Source organism: Ornithorhynchus anatinus, chromosome 20, assembly GCF_004115215.2.
Source record: "Ornithorhynchus anatinus isolate Pmale09 chromosome 20, mOrnAna1.pri.v4, whole genome shotgun sequence".
Taxonomy (NCBI): Eukaryota; Metazoa; Chordata; class Mammalia; order Monotremata; family Ornithorhynchidae; genus Ornithorhynchus; species Ornithorhynchus anatinus.
Genome location: NC_041747.1, coordinates 19892127 through 19909388, shown reverse-complemented (window position 1 = coordinate 19909388; position 17262 = coordinate 19892127). Strand labels below are relative to the sequence as shown.

Genomic DNA, 17262 nt, shown 5'->3' with positions numbered 1-17262 from the left:
TATTTGGAGAAAAAAAATCTACCTGTGCCTTAAATAACTGGATATTTGAAACCAAAGCATATTTTTGACATGAATTATTCCTATGGGCCTGGCCTGAAAATACATAAATAGTTAACCTTTAAATAGAAAACTTTCTGCCACATTTGTGACTTGTATACAGTAACACATCGAACACAAGAGATAATCATTCTGAGGCATCTCAAGCAGCAAGATTTAAAATTTTAGGTTCTTTAGGGTCAAACTATCCTAAAGACCTGGATGGTCTTTTCTAAAAGAAGAAAGTCAATTCCCGTTCTGCTGCACCTCTCTGAAGGTGGCCGGCCCTTCTACCTATATTTCTGGAAAGGTCATTTTTCTCAAGCTAGGGAAAGTTTGAAATGAAATGCCGAACAAGTGAATGAACTCTCAAACTTTAGTGATACTTTTTAAATAATCTCAGGGTTAGGTGCTTAAGCGTATATCATTTTGAAAACATATTTTTCAGTATCTACCACCTAATTTTTTTGTATTTTTTTTTATTATTTTTAACTTTGCTGGTAAGAAATTACACTTGTGCTGGATTTTCTCCATCTAGAATCAGTCATCTTTATTGAGCATTTACTCTGTGCCAAGCACTGTATCAAGACACTTTGGAGAGTATTATAGAGTTAGTAGCCCCAGTGCCTGCCCTTAAGGAGTTTACAGTTTAGCCAGGGAGATAAACACTACAGTAAATTACAGGTAGGGGGAAGCAACAAAATTTAGAAACCTATGTAAGTGCTAACTGGGATAGTATTTTATCGATTCCAAAGCAACCATTTGTATATCAGTGTCACTCAATGTATTATTTGACGGTACTTCAGAAAAGATCCTTTACCTAAAGTTGGTAGCAGAAACTAAACCAAGCTATGTTTGTTCAAATTATGAACTTTCTACCTACATTGGAAATTGTTTCAAAAGTTCATTTCTACTGATAGTACAAACATTTCACAAATGAAATGATGAGAATGCAGCCCAACAAATTATTTCCATGTATGGGTATTTTTCAGGCAGAAAGTAATTTTTTAGGCAAATGCTCATGAATTTTGTTCATTTCCATTGTTTAACATTCCCATGATATTCAAATCAAGCCCAGGTAATTACAGTGATTACTTTCCAAGACATTTAGGAAATCTTATCGGTAAGCATCCCAGACTTCATCAATTAATTTCAAGAATTCTGAGAACAATGAGAACATTTCAAGTTTCATGTTTCCTCGTTAGGCTGTGGATTCAATCTATGATCAGAAATAACTATTGCAACTGTAAGGATTTCAGAGCTGAGTCCGTTTGGATATAAGTTTCGGCATGGTGTGGTTGTGACCTCTGAGTGGAAAATGAGTGCCCAGGATTTCCTGGAACAAGGCTAATTTAGAAAAATGAAGGCATTCTGAATAGATTATGGAAAATAATATGTATGGAAACAGCATAGTTTGAATATTACACTGCAAGACAGAACATTAGCTCAGCAGGAATAATAGATACTCTCTGATCCTTGGATTATATTTCCCTACTGGGCCTTTTTTCACCTTCAAACATCATCTCTCACCATTCTTATAAAGCCCTTTAGTAGTAATTACTGAAGTGGGTAATTTTTATATTTTCAGAGCCAGGCATCTGTATTTTGTGTGAGAGATGAGCTACTGGCTCAGCTTTTCTCTGCTCCTCCTATCTCCATTTCCTCAATCTTGATTCTTCTGCCATACATTTGCTTTGCCCAACATCTCTCTCCCCCATCCCAACAAAACTTCACCAAGCAAGTATATCTGTCTACCTGCCTAACCATGCAATTGTGTCAGTTGCTTCCACTACTTCAAAGTCTCTCAAATGGACAGTGGATGATAATGATGGTGTAGATTTAAAACCCAACGGGTTTAGCCTCATTAAGGAAACTTGAGTGTCATTCTGCCCCAAAAGGCTGCCGGAAAATAGAAATTAGACAATTCTCGAGTGCCTCAGCCTCCACAGTGTTTATGAGGTCCATTTTGCATCATTTCTCTTTTTAAGGTGCAGAATTAGGAGCTTTTTAAATATTCAGTTTCCAGAGCTATTTTGATTTAGAAATGAGAGATTCAGGGGATCAGTCAACACAGTGAGAGGGAACAATGCAGGCTTTGAACCTATCCTGGGCTCAAAACTCTTATTTTAATATTCCACTATTCATATCGGGTCCTATCTTTATTTCTACTCTTTGAATCACATAAGATATGGTGTACTGTGTTCATGTTTGTATGGTATTACTATAGTTCAAAGTATTTCAGCCTTGGGGGTGAGAACTAATGGAAAAAGTTCTATACAACAGAATTACTTGCCCCTCCTTCCTTCTCAGCTACACGATAGCTAATCACAAAGATAATTAAAGTAACTCCTTTTCAACTTGACAAATGCCACCTTTATATCTTTCTAAATGTCTGCTGTTTTTGAGATCCAATTAAACTTTTCAAAGTAGTGTAATTATATCAAAGTATTTTAATCTTTCTAGGTTAGAGAAAACAATTTCCTACTCAGGCACCCTCAGTAAGGTTCACGATATTCTCCTAAAACTCAGAAATATGGAAATATTTCCACTAGATCTACCAAATGCATGCCCACTTCCCAAATACAAATTAATTTATAGTACAACTTATACCTATGTGGTTACAAAAAAATACACAATAGCAATTTACAAATGTTTTGCTTTTTTCCAAAAAAACCAAATACCCTTGCAAGTCATAATAAGCTTGGAGCAAAATGGAGTGATGTTTTACTATATCATCTAGCATTGTTCAATGGACCTGCTTTTCAACAAATCCCTTCTGAGGGATTTGCAAGGTCTTTACTTTTGCAAAATGATTTGTTATAAGTTTCTAAATCAAGCTTTGCAACATCTCCTAGAAGTACATAAAAGCTTAGTTGTCCCTCATTCACAGGTATATAAAACAAGGAGGAAGTACTTTCCATTGCTTAATCACGTAAAACATTCTAGATTCTAAATAAAAATAAAAAAACTCTTTTGGCTTTTGCACATTAACTTTGTTCTGAAGACCACAGAAATAGTTGTTGGATACCAGGGCCACATCTACAACAGGACCGACAGCCAGCGTTTTTTTATTGCCTGTGGTATCCGTTAAAGCACTTACTATGTATCAAATACTGTTCTAAGCACTGGATTATCACAGTTGGTAGATAAATCATGTATTTAGAGATCATTTCCATTATTGTGTGTTATTTGGATTAGTGACTGCTATATCCACATCAGATTTTTGACAGGATTCCAAGAGGAGAGACCTAAATTTGGGGGAAATTTTGAACTAGAATACACTACCATGCCAAAAATAAATTCCTAACATGAACCACCAAATGAACTACTGCAGTTGAATAATACAAACAGACTTCAAAAAAAAAAAAAAGCTAAAGCACCCATTTTGAGTACTTAAAACCCTCAATACCACAATAAAAGGTTTTAATGTAGCCTATACTATATTAGGGATAGTAGAGTATTACTTCGTAGCAGAAATGTAGATATACATATTTGTGCTTTTTGTTTTCAAATATGGTACTGTTACCAGTGTGGTTGAAGAGAGTGATCTTACATTTTCCACACTGTACACATAAAGGTTACCTTTTATGTTATGTCTAGCGCTGTTATTTGCCAAGCTCAGTTCTGTTTTACCACTGCAACTCGGAGTCACAATCTGATCAGTGTTTTTTCTCAAAATATCTTGAAGATCTACAACAAGTAGACATGTACTTTGAAGAGTCTCCTTAGATAAGGCTTCTTATCTAACTTACCTGTGCTATGTTTTCTCTCTCAGCTTGATAGACGCCCTTAATATGGGAAGCTAGTAATGGAGTGGTCAAAAGAGGCGAAAAATAAAATGCTTCCCAATGGTATATTTAGAAACCGAAATAAAATACATGGAATTTAAGTTTGTCTTTTGTAACTACAACATATGGTGTACTTTAATAGGAAAAGATATTTTATATAAACTATGCCTCAGAGATATTTTAGCACCACATGGGCAGAATTAAATGAAAGAGTATTGTAGCCCTGTATTATTTCTGTATTAGTTAACCTTTTATGATTAATAGTTTAAACCTTAAAGCACTTAAGGACTTGAACTACTGGAGTTCCAACACAAACTAAAATTGATTTGAACTCCTTTTATTCTTGCCCCAGTGGAAAAAGAATTTAGGCCTTTCTACTAAAATTGATAAGTATATTTCTGTTCTTTTTGTCTGGTTGTTGATTTCCATTCACACGGGGTAGGTATGTGGACAAAAGCGGTGCTTAAGCTTTTTATTACGTACTGAACAGAAGAGTTACGTGTTGCTTTACAGATTTTATGCTGTGTATTTCTCCTTTACAGTTTTTCTTCTTTCATTATAGGAATCTCCATATGTTATGTTCAAGAAAAACCATGAAATGTTTGAAGGGAATGACAAGTATGAAGGCTACTGTGTAGATCTTGCATCTGAAATTGCAAAACATATCGGTATCAAGTACAAAATTGCCATTGTTCCCGATGGAAAATACGGAGCAAGGGATGCAGAGACAAAGATTTGGAATGGGATGGTGGGAGAACTCGTTTACGGGGTAAGTAAACCCATTTTTGAAAGATTTAACTGTTTATAGACCTAATCCCTGTTGAAGTAGGCTTCAAATTACTGGAGAGGGTGAAGTAAGTTTTTTCAGAAGTTTCATGTATTTGCAGCTGCCATGTTTAGCTGCTTCTTTGTTTTCATTAATAGCAAAATCGATACAAATAGAGTTTTTCATATTTGTATTTTCTCAATAAGACTATCATAGTGGATTGTTAATAAATTCCCAGGTATATTACTAAAATCCTTGAAACTAAAAGTAGATACTCATTGTAATTCGATCAAGTTAGGTCACCTTTTATAAAACACTTTGTAAGAGCTGCAAAAGGAGCTTAGCTATAATGTATGTAAAATTTTGGTTTTTGTTTCTATTTTAATGGTATTTGTTAAGGTTTACTGTGTTCCAGGCACTCTACTAAGCACTGGGGAAGATTCATTCATTTTTTTCAATTGTATTTATAGAAAACTTACTGTATACCGAGCACTGTACTAAGCACTTGGGAAAGTACTATATAACAATAAACAGACACATTCCCAGCCCAAAATGAGCTCACAGTCTAGAGGGGCATACAGACACCAGTATAAATAAATAAGTTACATATGTGTGCATAAGTTCTGTGCGGCGGGGACGGGGGATGAACACAGAGTTAGTCAGGATGATGCAGAAGGGAGTGAGAAAAGAAGAAAGGAGAGATTAGTCAGGGAAGGCCTCTTGGAGGAGATGTGCCTTCAATAAGGCTTCGAAGGAGGGGGAGAATAACTGTCAAATTTGAGGAGGAAGGCCATTCCAGGCCAGAGGGAGGGGGTGGGCAAGGGGTGGCAGTGAGATAGACAAGACTGGAGGTACACTGAGTAGGTAAGCACTAGAGGAGCAAAGTGGAAAATTCAAGTTAATCAGGTTAGACATAGTCCTTGTTCCACACGGGGCTCATAGTATTAACCCCCATTTTACAGATTTGGTAACTGAGGCACAGAGAAGTTAAGTGACTTGTCCAAGGTCTCATAGCAGATAAGTGACAGAGCCAGGATTGGAAAGCTGGTCCTTCTGCCTTCCAGGCCCAAGCTCAGCCCACTAAACCGCAATGCTTCTCTGATTTCTCCCTTATGGTCTCTTTCATCTCAATTCTCACTATCCTTACCCACTACTTGTCCCTGTCTCCTGATTTTTTCCTTTATTTCCTCCTCTTTGACTCTCCGTGACTCTTTTTTTACCCATTTCCCCCATATTTCCCCTCGTTGCTGCCCATTTTCCTGCTTTCTACATTCACCCCCAGGCATCTCCTTATGCACCTATTTCTATCCACACTCATCTACACAGATTGAGTCGAATTCGCAGATATACAACCACTCCCAGGACGAGTAAAACATGCAAAACCAACCTAACAGGTTCCGAGGCAAATTAAACGTTCAGGATGAGTGACTTAGTGAAATATATTAACCAACGTTTTTAACCTACGTCCCCCCGTTTATGCTCTCTTTCAGAAAGCAGAGATCGCCATTGCCCCTCTGACAATCACTTTGGTCCGTGAAGAGGTCATTGACTTTTCCAAACCTTTTATGAGTTTGGGTATATCCATTATGATCAAAAAACCCCAGAAATCTAAACCAGGTGTCTTCTCCTTCCTGGATCCTTTGGCCTACGAGATCTGGATGTGCATAGTTTTTGCCTATATTGGGGTCAGCGTGGTGCTGTTTCTGGTTAGCCGCTTTAGCCCCTATGAATGGCACACAGAAGAGCCAGAGGATGGAAAGGAAGGACCAAGCGACCAGCCTCCTAATGAGTTTGGCATTTTTAACAGCCTCTGGTTTTCCCTGGGTGCCTTCATGCAACAAGGATGTGACATTTCGCCAAGGTTGGTATCGGAACTCCTGGCTTCTCATGGTCTTTTTCCAACTGAGATCTGGACTGATGCAATTTGGATCATTTCCTCAGTCAGTGGTATTCACTGAGCATTTACAATGTGCGGAGCACTGGACTAAGCACTCGGGAGAGACATTAAAATAGAGATAGAGGAAATGGGGGAGTATAAGGATAGGTGCATTCAAGATATGGATTGAATGTTTTTTAAGAAAAATAATCCAGGCAGCAGAGTGAAGTATGGACCGGAGCGGAATCAGGAGACAGGAAGGTCAGCAAGGACACTGGGATATGGCAAGCATTCGTCTCCGCAGGGTAATTCGGGAGGAAAAGAAAAGGGTGGATTCTAGAGATTTTTGTGAAGGTAGAACAGACAGGTTTTGGAGACAGACTGAATATGTGGGTCTAATGAAAGAGATGAGTTGAGGATAACACCATGCTTACTTACACGCTTGCGAGACAGTGGATGGTGGAACTGTCTACAGTGATGGGAAAAATTGGGGGGAGGTCAGGGTTTGGATGGGAAGATAAGGAGTTCTGCTTTGGATATATTCCGTGTGAGGTGTCAGCAGGACTTCCAGTTGAGATGTTCTGAAAGCAGGAGGAGGAAATGTGATATGGTATTGAAGGACAGAGGTCGGGGCAGGAGAGGTAGATTTGGGAGTTATATGCAAAAGAGATGGTAAATGAAGCCATGGGAGTGACTGAATTCTCCAAAGAGATAGAAATTGAGCCCTGAGGGACTCTCATATTTAGGGGGCAGGAGGCAGAAGAGGAGCTAGCAAAAGCAAAGGAGCATCCAGAGAAATAGGAGGAGAACTAGGAGACAGCAGATTGGATAGTGTTTCCAGGAGAAGGGGACAGTCCACAGTGTCAGAGGGAACCGAAAAAAGGTCAAGGAGGATTAGGATAATAATGTTGGTATTTGTTAAGCGCTTACTATGTGCAGAGCACTGTTCTAAGCGCTGGGGTAGACACAAGGGAATCAGGTGGTCCCACGTAGGGCTCACAGTTAATCCCCACTTTACAGATGAGGGAACTGAGGCACAGAGAAGTTAAGTGACTTGCCCACAGTCACACAGGTGACAGGTGGCAGAGCTGGGATTCAAACTCATGACCCCTGACTCCAAAGCCCATGCTCTTTCCACTGAGCCACGCTGCTTCTCTAGGATGGTTAGGTTAGTATGGAGAAAAGACCATGTTAACAGGGCATTTTTCAAAACATGTGAGACAACTTGTACAGTTTGAGAGATCACATACAGAGGTAATTTTATTTTGGGAAAAATTGTGAATCAAAATTCTTATTTCTCTCAATAGATAAGTAACTTCTGCAAACCATCCTGACTTTAAGCACTTACCTCGTGCAGAACACACAGTCAGTCTTAGTATGTATTTAAATGGCTTTTACAAATGGATGCTGAAGACTTGTAAATATGTGTTTCCTTCTTGGGACTTGAAATATATTTTTCCCAAATGGAAAGGTGGTAAGGTAAAGGTTAAATTCTCATCTCAGCAGACTGTAAGGGAGGTGTTGGCCATAAAGTTACATACGCTGTGAAGCTGGACAATTTTCCATTCATGATACCAACTTTTCTGCCTACATAGGATTCCCTTGATGGGAAAAATGTAAAGGGAAGAAATCTAGGTTTCCACATCTTCCTCGTTCTAGAACGGAGTCAGGAGGGATGTTAATTCTCCAAGAGGGCCTAGTTAAATGATTCCAACATGCGGGAGAAGCAGAAACTGCACTTTCTGCCCCTCTCCCATTCAGCACTACACCTGGAAGTGAGGACTTGGTGGGAAGATACCAACTCTGCCATGCGCTTGCTGGGTGACCTTGGGCAAGTCACTTAACTTTCCTGTGCCTCAGTTTCCTCATCTATAAAAATATTCATTCAATCATTTATTAAGCACTCACTGCACCCAGTGCTTGGGAAAGTACGGTACATCAATAAACACTGACATTCCCTGCCCACAACGAGCTTACAGTATAGAGGGGGGAGGAGACAGACGTCAATACAAATAAAACGATAGATACATACATAGGTGCTGTGGGGCTGGGAGGGGGGAAAAGCAAAGGAAGCAAGTCAAGGTGATGCAGAAGGGAGGGAGAGATGAGGGAAAGTGGGGCTTAGTCTGGGAAAGCCTCACGGAGAAGATGTGCCTTCAATAAGGCTTTGAAGGACTGGGGTGGGGAATAACTGTCTGTTGGGTTTGAGGAGGGAGGGCGTTCCAGGCCAGAGGCAGGATGTGGCTTAGGCAAGATCGAGACACAGTGAGAAGGTTAGCACTAGAGGAGCAAAATGTGCAGACTGGGTTGTAAGAAGGATATTGTTCTCCCTCCCCCGTACACTTTGAGATCCTTGGGGGCCAATTTATGTTTTCTTGTTTGCAATGCAATATTAAACAAAGCAGAAGGAGCCCTATCTATGGTAGAGGGCATTCAAGATAAATCAGGGAATGGGTGAAATTATATAAGGGAACCAAAATTCCAGATGGGTGTTACCTGTTTAATAGGGATGCTGAAAATCTCTCTCTTTTCCTGGCCCGAGAAATCGGCAAATATGTGTTATCTTATTCCCGCTTAGATCCCTCTCAGGTCGTATCGTTGGAGGTGTATGGTGGTTCTTTACGCTCATCATCATCTCATCGTACACCGCTAACCTCGCTGCTTTCTTGACTGTTGAGAGAATGGTCTCCCCAATAGAAAGTGCTGAAGATCTGGCCAAACAAACTGAAATTGCATATGGAACACTGGACTCAGGCTCAACAAAAGAATTCTTCAGAGTAAGTGGAGAGATGGGCACAGTCAAATGTTTAGAACTCGGAGACCCACCTACCCTTAACAAATAATTAGACCGTAGAGGGTAGTTATTACATGGATGACTAATGTTCACTTGAATGCTTTACTTCTTCGGATTTGTCACTGAAATTTATAGAAATTTATTGATCTTCTAGACCGTAATCTCACTATGGCCAGGGAATGTATCTGCTAATTCTGTTGTATGGTATGCTCCCAAGCGCTTAGTACGGTGTTCTGCATGAGGTAAGTGCTTAATAAATATCATTGACTGACTCACTGATTCATCTTTTTGAGTTAGGCAGGGGAATTGTCCTATGAGATAGAGAGGAACTCATGAAAAGGTCTTCATCTCAAGCTCCTGAAGCAATGACCAGGATTGAAACTACTTCGGTAGCGAGGCGGGTGGAGTTAGCTTGACCTATGGGTTTGGATGTGCATTCTTAAACTGAGGTAATGTCAAAAGCAGGTCATGGGGGGCGGGGGGGGGGAAACTGAACAGCTATGTCTTTTGGGGAAACAATTTGGGTCTTGAAGCCTTAAATATCACAGTGTTATAAAATTGTATAGCAGTGAGTTTACATCTATTAAAACACATTTCAAGAGAAACTGGCATCCCAGGGGGCAATAAGAGAGCTGTTTGCCATGAAGTTATATAGGCTGTGAATCTAGCCATTTTGAGCTGCATGGCAACATATTTTGTGTCATATAGGTGGTGGGGGATTCCTTCTTCAAGAACATAAAAGGCAGAACATACTGAATTCCTGATTGCCCAGGAATTCTACTAATTTTTAGTCCTCGGTTACTACCAAGTGGCAAAATTGAAGTTTAATTCTTCTTAACTTTGAAGAGGACATCATTTCAGCTCTATGGAACAGCAAGGAGCAAAGAAAAGCAGTAGTGTGGCTTAGTGGAAAGATCCTGGGCTTGGGAGCCAGATGACATGGGTTCTAATTCCCGCCTCGCCACTTGTCTGCTGTGTGACCTTGGCCAAGCCACTTCACTTCTCTGGGCCTCAGTGACCTCATCTGGAAAATGGGGATGAAGACTGTGAGCCCCACGTGGGAAAACCTGATTACCTTCTATCTACCCCAGTGCTTAGAACAGTGCTTGGCACATAGAGCTTAAATACCATAATTATTATTTTTACTAAATCCACAGCTGCCACCACTCTTTTCTGAACGTATCCGAAACTCACCTACTATGATTTAGATTTTTAACTGGGGAAAAATTTTCTGTTAAACACAAATATTTTCAGGAAAACAAAGGAATAGTGTTGGATATTTTGTGACTAGAAATATTTGTCTGATAAGACAGTTTAGACGTGAAAATGATTATAGGAATGTATTTCCCACCTGAGGTTAGAGAAGCATTAACCGTAGGAATAAATTCATTTATATTTACTCTTCAACATAAAAATATGGTATATCCTCTTCATACATTTGTATTTAGATCATACATATCTTTTTTCAGTTTGGAAAGTGAAATACAACACAGTTCAACTTTTCAGCCAACCATATGTCAATATTACTGTATTTTAAATATATAATCTTCTAAGGGAACATTTCACTTTATAAGGGGAGGTTTTTTAGAGAGAAAATAAGAATACCTCATGAGGCTAATAAGCAGTGTATAGTATAGGTTTTATAAATAAAACCCCAAATCAGTCGCCGGCTGGTGGCTGATTTGGGGTTTTATCACAGGGGGTTTTAGTGACAATATAATGATGTTGGTATTTGTTAAGCACTTACTATTCAGGTATTAGGGGTTTTTAACCAAACACTTTCTCTGCACTGTACTAAGCATCTCGGAAAGTGTCAGAGATTATAGTAATTATGGTATTTTTTAAGTGCTTACTAAGTGCCAGGCACTGTACTAAGTACTGGGGTTGATTCAACTTAATCACGTTGGGCACAGTCCCTGTCCCAAATGGGGCTGACAGTAAGAGGGAGGACTGGTATTACATCCCCATTTTACAGATGAGGAAACTGAGGCACAGAGAAGTGAAGTGACTTGCCCAAAGTCACAGCAGGCAAATTGCAGAACCAGGATTAGGACTAAAGTCCTCTGACAACCAGGCCTGTGCTCTTTCCACTAGAGCACACTGCTTTTGGGGATTCTGTAATTCACTTCAATTACCCACATTAGAACTTATCTCAAAAGACTGATTTATGGATTTATACTTTTGGTGAATTTTCAAGTGGAAGAGGATTTTTTTTTACAGTGGGTTTGACTCAATGGATTCTTGATCTTTCCCAATACTGTGAATTCATTCATTCAATAGTATTTATTGAGCGCTTACTATGTGCAGAGCACTGTACTAAGCGCTTGGGATGAACAAGTCGGCAACAGATAGAGACAGTCCCTGCCGTTTGACGGGCTTACGGTCTAATCGGGGGAGACGGACAGACAAGAACAATGGCACTAAACAGCGTCGAGGGGAAGAACATCTCGTAAAAACAATGGCAACTAAATAGAATCAAGGCGATGTACAATTCATTAACAAAATAAATAGGGTAACGAAAATATATACAGTCGAGCGGACGAGTACGGTGCTGTGGGGATGGGAAGGGAGAGGTGGAGGAGCAGAGGGAAAAGGGGAAAATGAGGCTTTAGCTGCGGAGAGGTAAAGGGGGGATGGCAGAGGGAGTAGAGGGGGAAGAGGAGCTCAGTCTGGGAAGGCCTCTTGGAGGAGGTGATTTTTAAGTAAGGTTTTGAAGAGGGAAAGAGAATCAGTTTGGCGGAGGTGAGGAGGGAGGGCGTTCCAGGACCGCGGGAGGACGCGGCCCAGGGGTCGACGGCGGGATAGGCGAGACCGAGGGACGGCGAGGAGGTGGGCGGCGGAGGAGCGGAGCGTGCGGGGTGGGCGGTAGAAAGAGAGAAGGGAGGAGAGGTAGGAAGGGGCAAGGTGATGGAGAGCCTCGAAGCCTAGAGTGAGGAGTTTTTGTTTGGAGCGGAGGTCGATAGGCAACCACTGGAGTTGTTTAAGAAGGGGAGTGAATCAAATCTGAACCCCAAATAAGCACAAAATTACATTCCTACACTCCTCATGTAATTATCAAATGCAAAAGACTTATGTTTTCCCCTCTTGAAACTGAACTTTTCCCCAGGAAAAGTATTAAGAGTGGGATTCAGGCAGTAAGACATCACAAATACTTTAAGTAAAAAAAAAAATCAATATTACTAGTAGGTAACATCTTTCCAAGTTCTGAATTAAGAGATATGATGTTCTTGACTAAGTCTTGCTATGGTAAATGGTTTTCATTGAAATCATTAGCCCCTCAGTGGCATGAAAAGTGAAGAAATGAAACATTATCATGATGACCCTGGTTGTCTAATTTCTAACATTAGTACAGTTTGGAGAGAAGTTGAACTCTCTTAAATGTTTGAGAGAAATTAAAATTTGATATTCATTTGTAAATTGATGCAAACACCATGGGACTAGCAACATTCAGGCAGTTCTACCTTTGAAAGTCTAAAGCTTTGGGATGAAATCCTTATTTTTTTTTAAAAAAACGAATAGCTTCCTCGATTCCTTTAATTCCTCGATTCCTGGGAAGCAGCGTGGCTCAGTGGAAAGAGCCCGGGTTTGGGGGTCAGAGGTCGTAGGTTCTAATCCCAGACCTTCCACTTGTCAGCTGTGTGACTTTGAGCAAGTCACTTCTCTCTGCCTCAGTTACCTCGTCTGTAAAATGGGGATTAAGACTGTGAGTCCCTCGTGGGACAATGTGATAACCCTATATCTATCCCAGCGCTTTGAAGAATGCTCTGGATATAATAAGTGCTTAAACACCATGATCATTATTATTTAAAAATGTATTTACTATTTTTTCCCCCTAATTGGATACTAAATGTGTGAGAAGTTCCAGGCAGTAAGGAGTTTTTTTTGTGAAGAAAATGTGGCTGTGAGGACAGGTGAGAGGAGATTTGTTCTTGTCAAGGTGCGATCATCGGTATCACGAATCCATTTTCTTTCCCTTCCTCCAGAGATCCAAAATAGCAGTGTACGAAAAGATGTGGACCTACATGAAATCCGCAGAGCCATCCGTGTTCACGAGGACTACAGCCGAGGGAGTAGCTCGGGTCCGCAAATCCAAGGGCAAATTTGCCTTCCTCCTGGAGTCCACTATGAATGAATACATTGAGCAGCGAAAGCCGTGTGACACCATGAAAGTGGGAGGAAATCTGGATTCGAAAGGCTATGGAGTAGCAACGCCCAAGGGTTCCCCATTAAGGTGGGTGGAATAGTATAACAATATAACATGTGTTGTTATAGTATTCCACCCTCCCTGATGCCCCTGATCTAGTTCTTTTGTGTTTGTGTGTGAACATGGTATGTTCTTTTTTTTTTCCCTTTTTCTCCATTTCATTCTTTCAATCAACAAGCAGGTAACGGTTTTTAATTTTACAATGACTAACCACCGTTGACATGTATCTTTCAAGGCCATATAAAAACCAAACTGGTTGAACACTAGCTGCTTCTAGTCAGCCTAAGATAAGGGGAGCATCTGCTTTTTATCTCATCAGTTTTTTTTCCACCAAATTCAGCACTACCATTGTGTCAGTTATCAATTCTACATTTTCTTTTCTGGTTTATTATCCCTGGCTGCTAGTCTCTGGATTAGAAATTGCTTGTAACATCCTCAAAGAATCAGTCTCTCACTGGCAAACTAAGTTTCCATTTCAGTGTTTCATATATTATAGCCTCTTCATTCTGGAGGATAACCTGAGGTTATAGTTCAGATAGTTTGAACTACCCTGGAAATCCAAGTATTCCACGGATTTACATAAACCTTTGAAGGTTCAAAGGAAAGGCTGGCCCGAAACCTGAAATCCTTACTCATGTCACACTTCCTCTGAATTCAAAGGGGGTGGGGCATAAGTAAGATTACGGAACTGGGCCCTCTGACTTCATAAAAGCCCTGAAAACATTCTTCTTACATTCAGACAAAAGGGTTGTTTGTTATGGTTCATTAGCAAAGCATTTGTTGCCTAGTAAATTGCTTATTAAAAGTATTTTACCCATAAATTCCTATTGCTGAGCTGAGAAAATCCATAAAGTACTACCTTGAAAGACCAACTGCATCCTAAGCAACAAAGGCTGCTTTTGAATTGCTTAGTTGAAAAACACATGTGCTTCAGAGTTTAAGGTGGAAGGGGGGTTGAAAGTATTTAAGCCGCTGTGTCATCTGAATATGGTTAGTTTGATTATCTGGGCTACTTGTGAAATATTTCAAATACAGGAATTCAGAGTTTCTGACTGCAGGGATTTCCAAAGGAACTAGGAATGAACGAAGGAAGATTCAGTAATGTTCCCAGAAAGTGGAAACACTTGACCACTTACATCATTCCCCAGTTTCCAAAGGCAGAGTGACCTCAGAATTATAAAGCTTATGCAGCCATTCCAAAAGGTAAGCGAGCAGGTTCAATAAGTGAAAAACAGTACCTGAAAACTATGCGGACACAGAGATCCAGCTGTCTCAAAGGGGATTTTTAAAACCTGACATGTTGAGATATGGGGCAACTACTATCGCTGTTAGCAGACTACAAGGGAACAATGAAGGGGAGGAAACAAAAATGCCCTAAATATGAGGGGAGAAGAAAAAGCGAAGCCACAGGAGTAAGTGCCGGTTTATAAGGGGAAAAATTGCAGGCCCGATATCAAATTTCTCATCATGAAATTAATTTTTACTGCAAAAGAACTGCACGCAGTACCTGGTATATAAGTGCCACAGTATTTAATAATCAGTCAGTGGTATTTATTGAGCGCTTTCTGAGTGCAGAGCACGGTACTAAGTGCCAGGGAGAATGCAGTATCTTTGGTAGATACGACTCCTGCCCGTAAAGAGTTTACAGTCTAGAAGAGGTAGACATTGATGCGGGGCTGGTCTGAGGTGAATACCGAGTGCTTTTAGGGGTACAAATCAAAGTGCATAGGTGAGGTAGGTGGGGAAAATGAGGGCTTAGGCAGGGAAGGCCTCTTAGGGGAGAGGTGGCCTAAGTAGGGCTCTTGATAACCTTAGTATTTTCTGAAAAGCAATAGTGCTCTATCCTAGATAGTTTAAATTCCAGGACCTAGTGAAAGACGCCACTGCATGGGAGAGGTTCCAAGAAAACCTTCTGTGCCCATGAAATAGTTGGGAAATTCTCTTCATTTAAAAGTGAGAGAGGGAAGTGGGAGGTGGAAAACAACTACAGTAATAGATGTGTGGATCAGTGAACAGACTATTGATAACATTCACTGGCTGTCCTTTATTAATTCCCACAGGACATGGTGTCTACTGATAAAATCAAATTCTTAGAACTAAATTTGGCTCTGACTCTCAGGAGAGCCTGACTCCCAGTCAGACACCAGACTTTAGTCTTAAATGTGCCACTATTGTCAAACCCCACACTATGGGGATTGTTTGTGGTGGAAGCTGAAGAGCTTCATCTGTGTAGCGCTGTATAGTAATGAGCTGGGAAAAGCTGTAATCCTGTCATCAGCCAGTGACTTCTCTCTCCTTTCCTGTCCCTCTCCTGGACTCGTCAATGAAATCATTGTTTGGCACAGCCTCCAGGACAGAGAATTTGTTCATGTGCCTGGTTTGAGACACGTCACAATTTCCTGGATAAGCTGGACTCTGCATACCAAAACGTCAACCATTTCCCTCCACCTCCCCCCAGCCCCCCAAGTTGTTTGGAGGCCATGGAAAGGCCAGCATGAATCCCCTGTGCCAGTTTAAACAAAAACTGCTTGTGAAGCTTAAATGTGATTAGAGTTTGTAGGATTTGTTTGATGGGATTAATGGTCATATTATATTTATGCTGATCAGTCTTCAAATGATGTAGTAAAGTAAAATTGCTTGAGGTCCCAGGGGGTTATTCTTTTACGCTCACTACTGGTACTTCACCAATAGTGAACAAATAGGTTGCCCCAGTCAGTACCCTGAAAGGCCTGTGCTTTGAACTGGGCTTTTGTTTGGGCACACTAAGGAATTAGCATTTTCTCGGGAACTTCTGCTTTTCCTTGCACGAGTGCTCAAAGGACTCAGGATTGAGTGCACTTCTAGAAAGCCAAATTACTAACTACAAGTTAACGTAGAGAGCTTTTTCTCCCGGCCTACTCTTCTGGCTGATTGAACAGGGTGATTCTTTGGTTGTTAATCTTGTTTCCCTTGCTTGGACTTTTCCAGGAGCAGAAATTTAACCAGCAGGTAGCAATTTTACCCTAGAAAAATCCAGGAATCTTTAACGGCTTTCTAAGTCTTTCGAACTTAATAAAATGCTTCAGAGTGAATGTCATGAAGGAGGGGAAGAGGAGGGAGTTCAAAGGGAAAGAAACTGCAGGTTGAAATTCAGTAGAAATATGAGTAATCAGTACTTGAGCCAATATGCAGAACACTGGAAACAACAACAAACCTCAGGGAGATGCTTCTGTTATTAGGTTGGCTTTTGTTTGGAAGATCTAACAGCATAGATATTTGGACTAGGACTCATTGTTTATCACCTTTGTTTTAGAGGATCGTAAATGAGCACAAAGAGTATTTTTCCAACTTTGGAGAAAGATTTAATTTGGGAGTACTTTGGGGGGTGGTCTTTGCTTCAGTTTGCACTTACTACTAACGATTGTCCTTTCTCCAATCGAACCGAGAGGGAGTTGATAGGCCCTGACTTCCAGCCTCTGCCCAACACTCTTTAATTTACTCTGTAGCCTGGCAAGACTACAGATGCATTTCAGGAAGGAGGATGGGTACAAAAGGACCAACTCTTAATGGATTGCGGCAATTGAGAGGGAAGACGAGGAAAGATTTGTTTTCAGGGCTATCCCACAAAACGCTCTTTGTTCAACCCCGCTACATTTACATGAAAAATAGATCCGACCTTGTTTTGAGCTGTCAACTTCAGAACTAAGCCTTCCCTCTGCACGTCTGCTATGCTGCTTATGTTCCTGCTGAAGTCATCCCTTCCATTATACCCCCTCCTTGTCCCCAACCATCATCCAACGCAACTGCTGGATTCCCATT

General features: G+C 40.6%; 1 protein-coding gene across 6 annotated transcripts in view; it reads left to right on the top strand.

Annotated features, from left to right (window-relative positions):
* GRIA4 (glutamate ionotropic receptor AMPA type subunit 4) overlaps positions 1-17262 on the top strand; it is a 244609-nt gene that overhangs the window by 193299 nt on the left and 34048 nt on the right. For all 6 annotated transcript variants that reach the window (XM_029047881.2, XM_029047882.2, XM_029047884.2 and 3 more), the window contains exons 10-13: positions 4387-4593; positions 6081-6451; positions 9045-9243; positions 13244-13491. In XM_029047881.2, the coding sequence (XP_028903714.1) occupies positions 4387-4593; positions 6081-6451; positions 9045-9243; positions 13244-13491 (1025 nt within the window). The remainder of the gene's footprint in view (positions 1-4386; positions 4594-6080; positions 6452-9044; positions 9244-13243; positions 13492-17262) is intronic.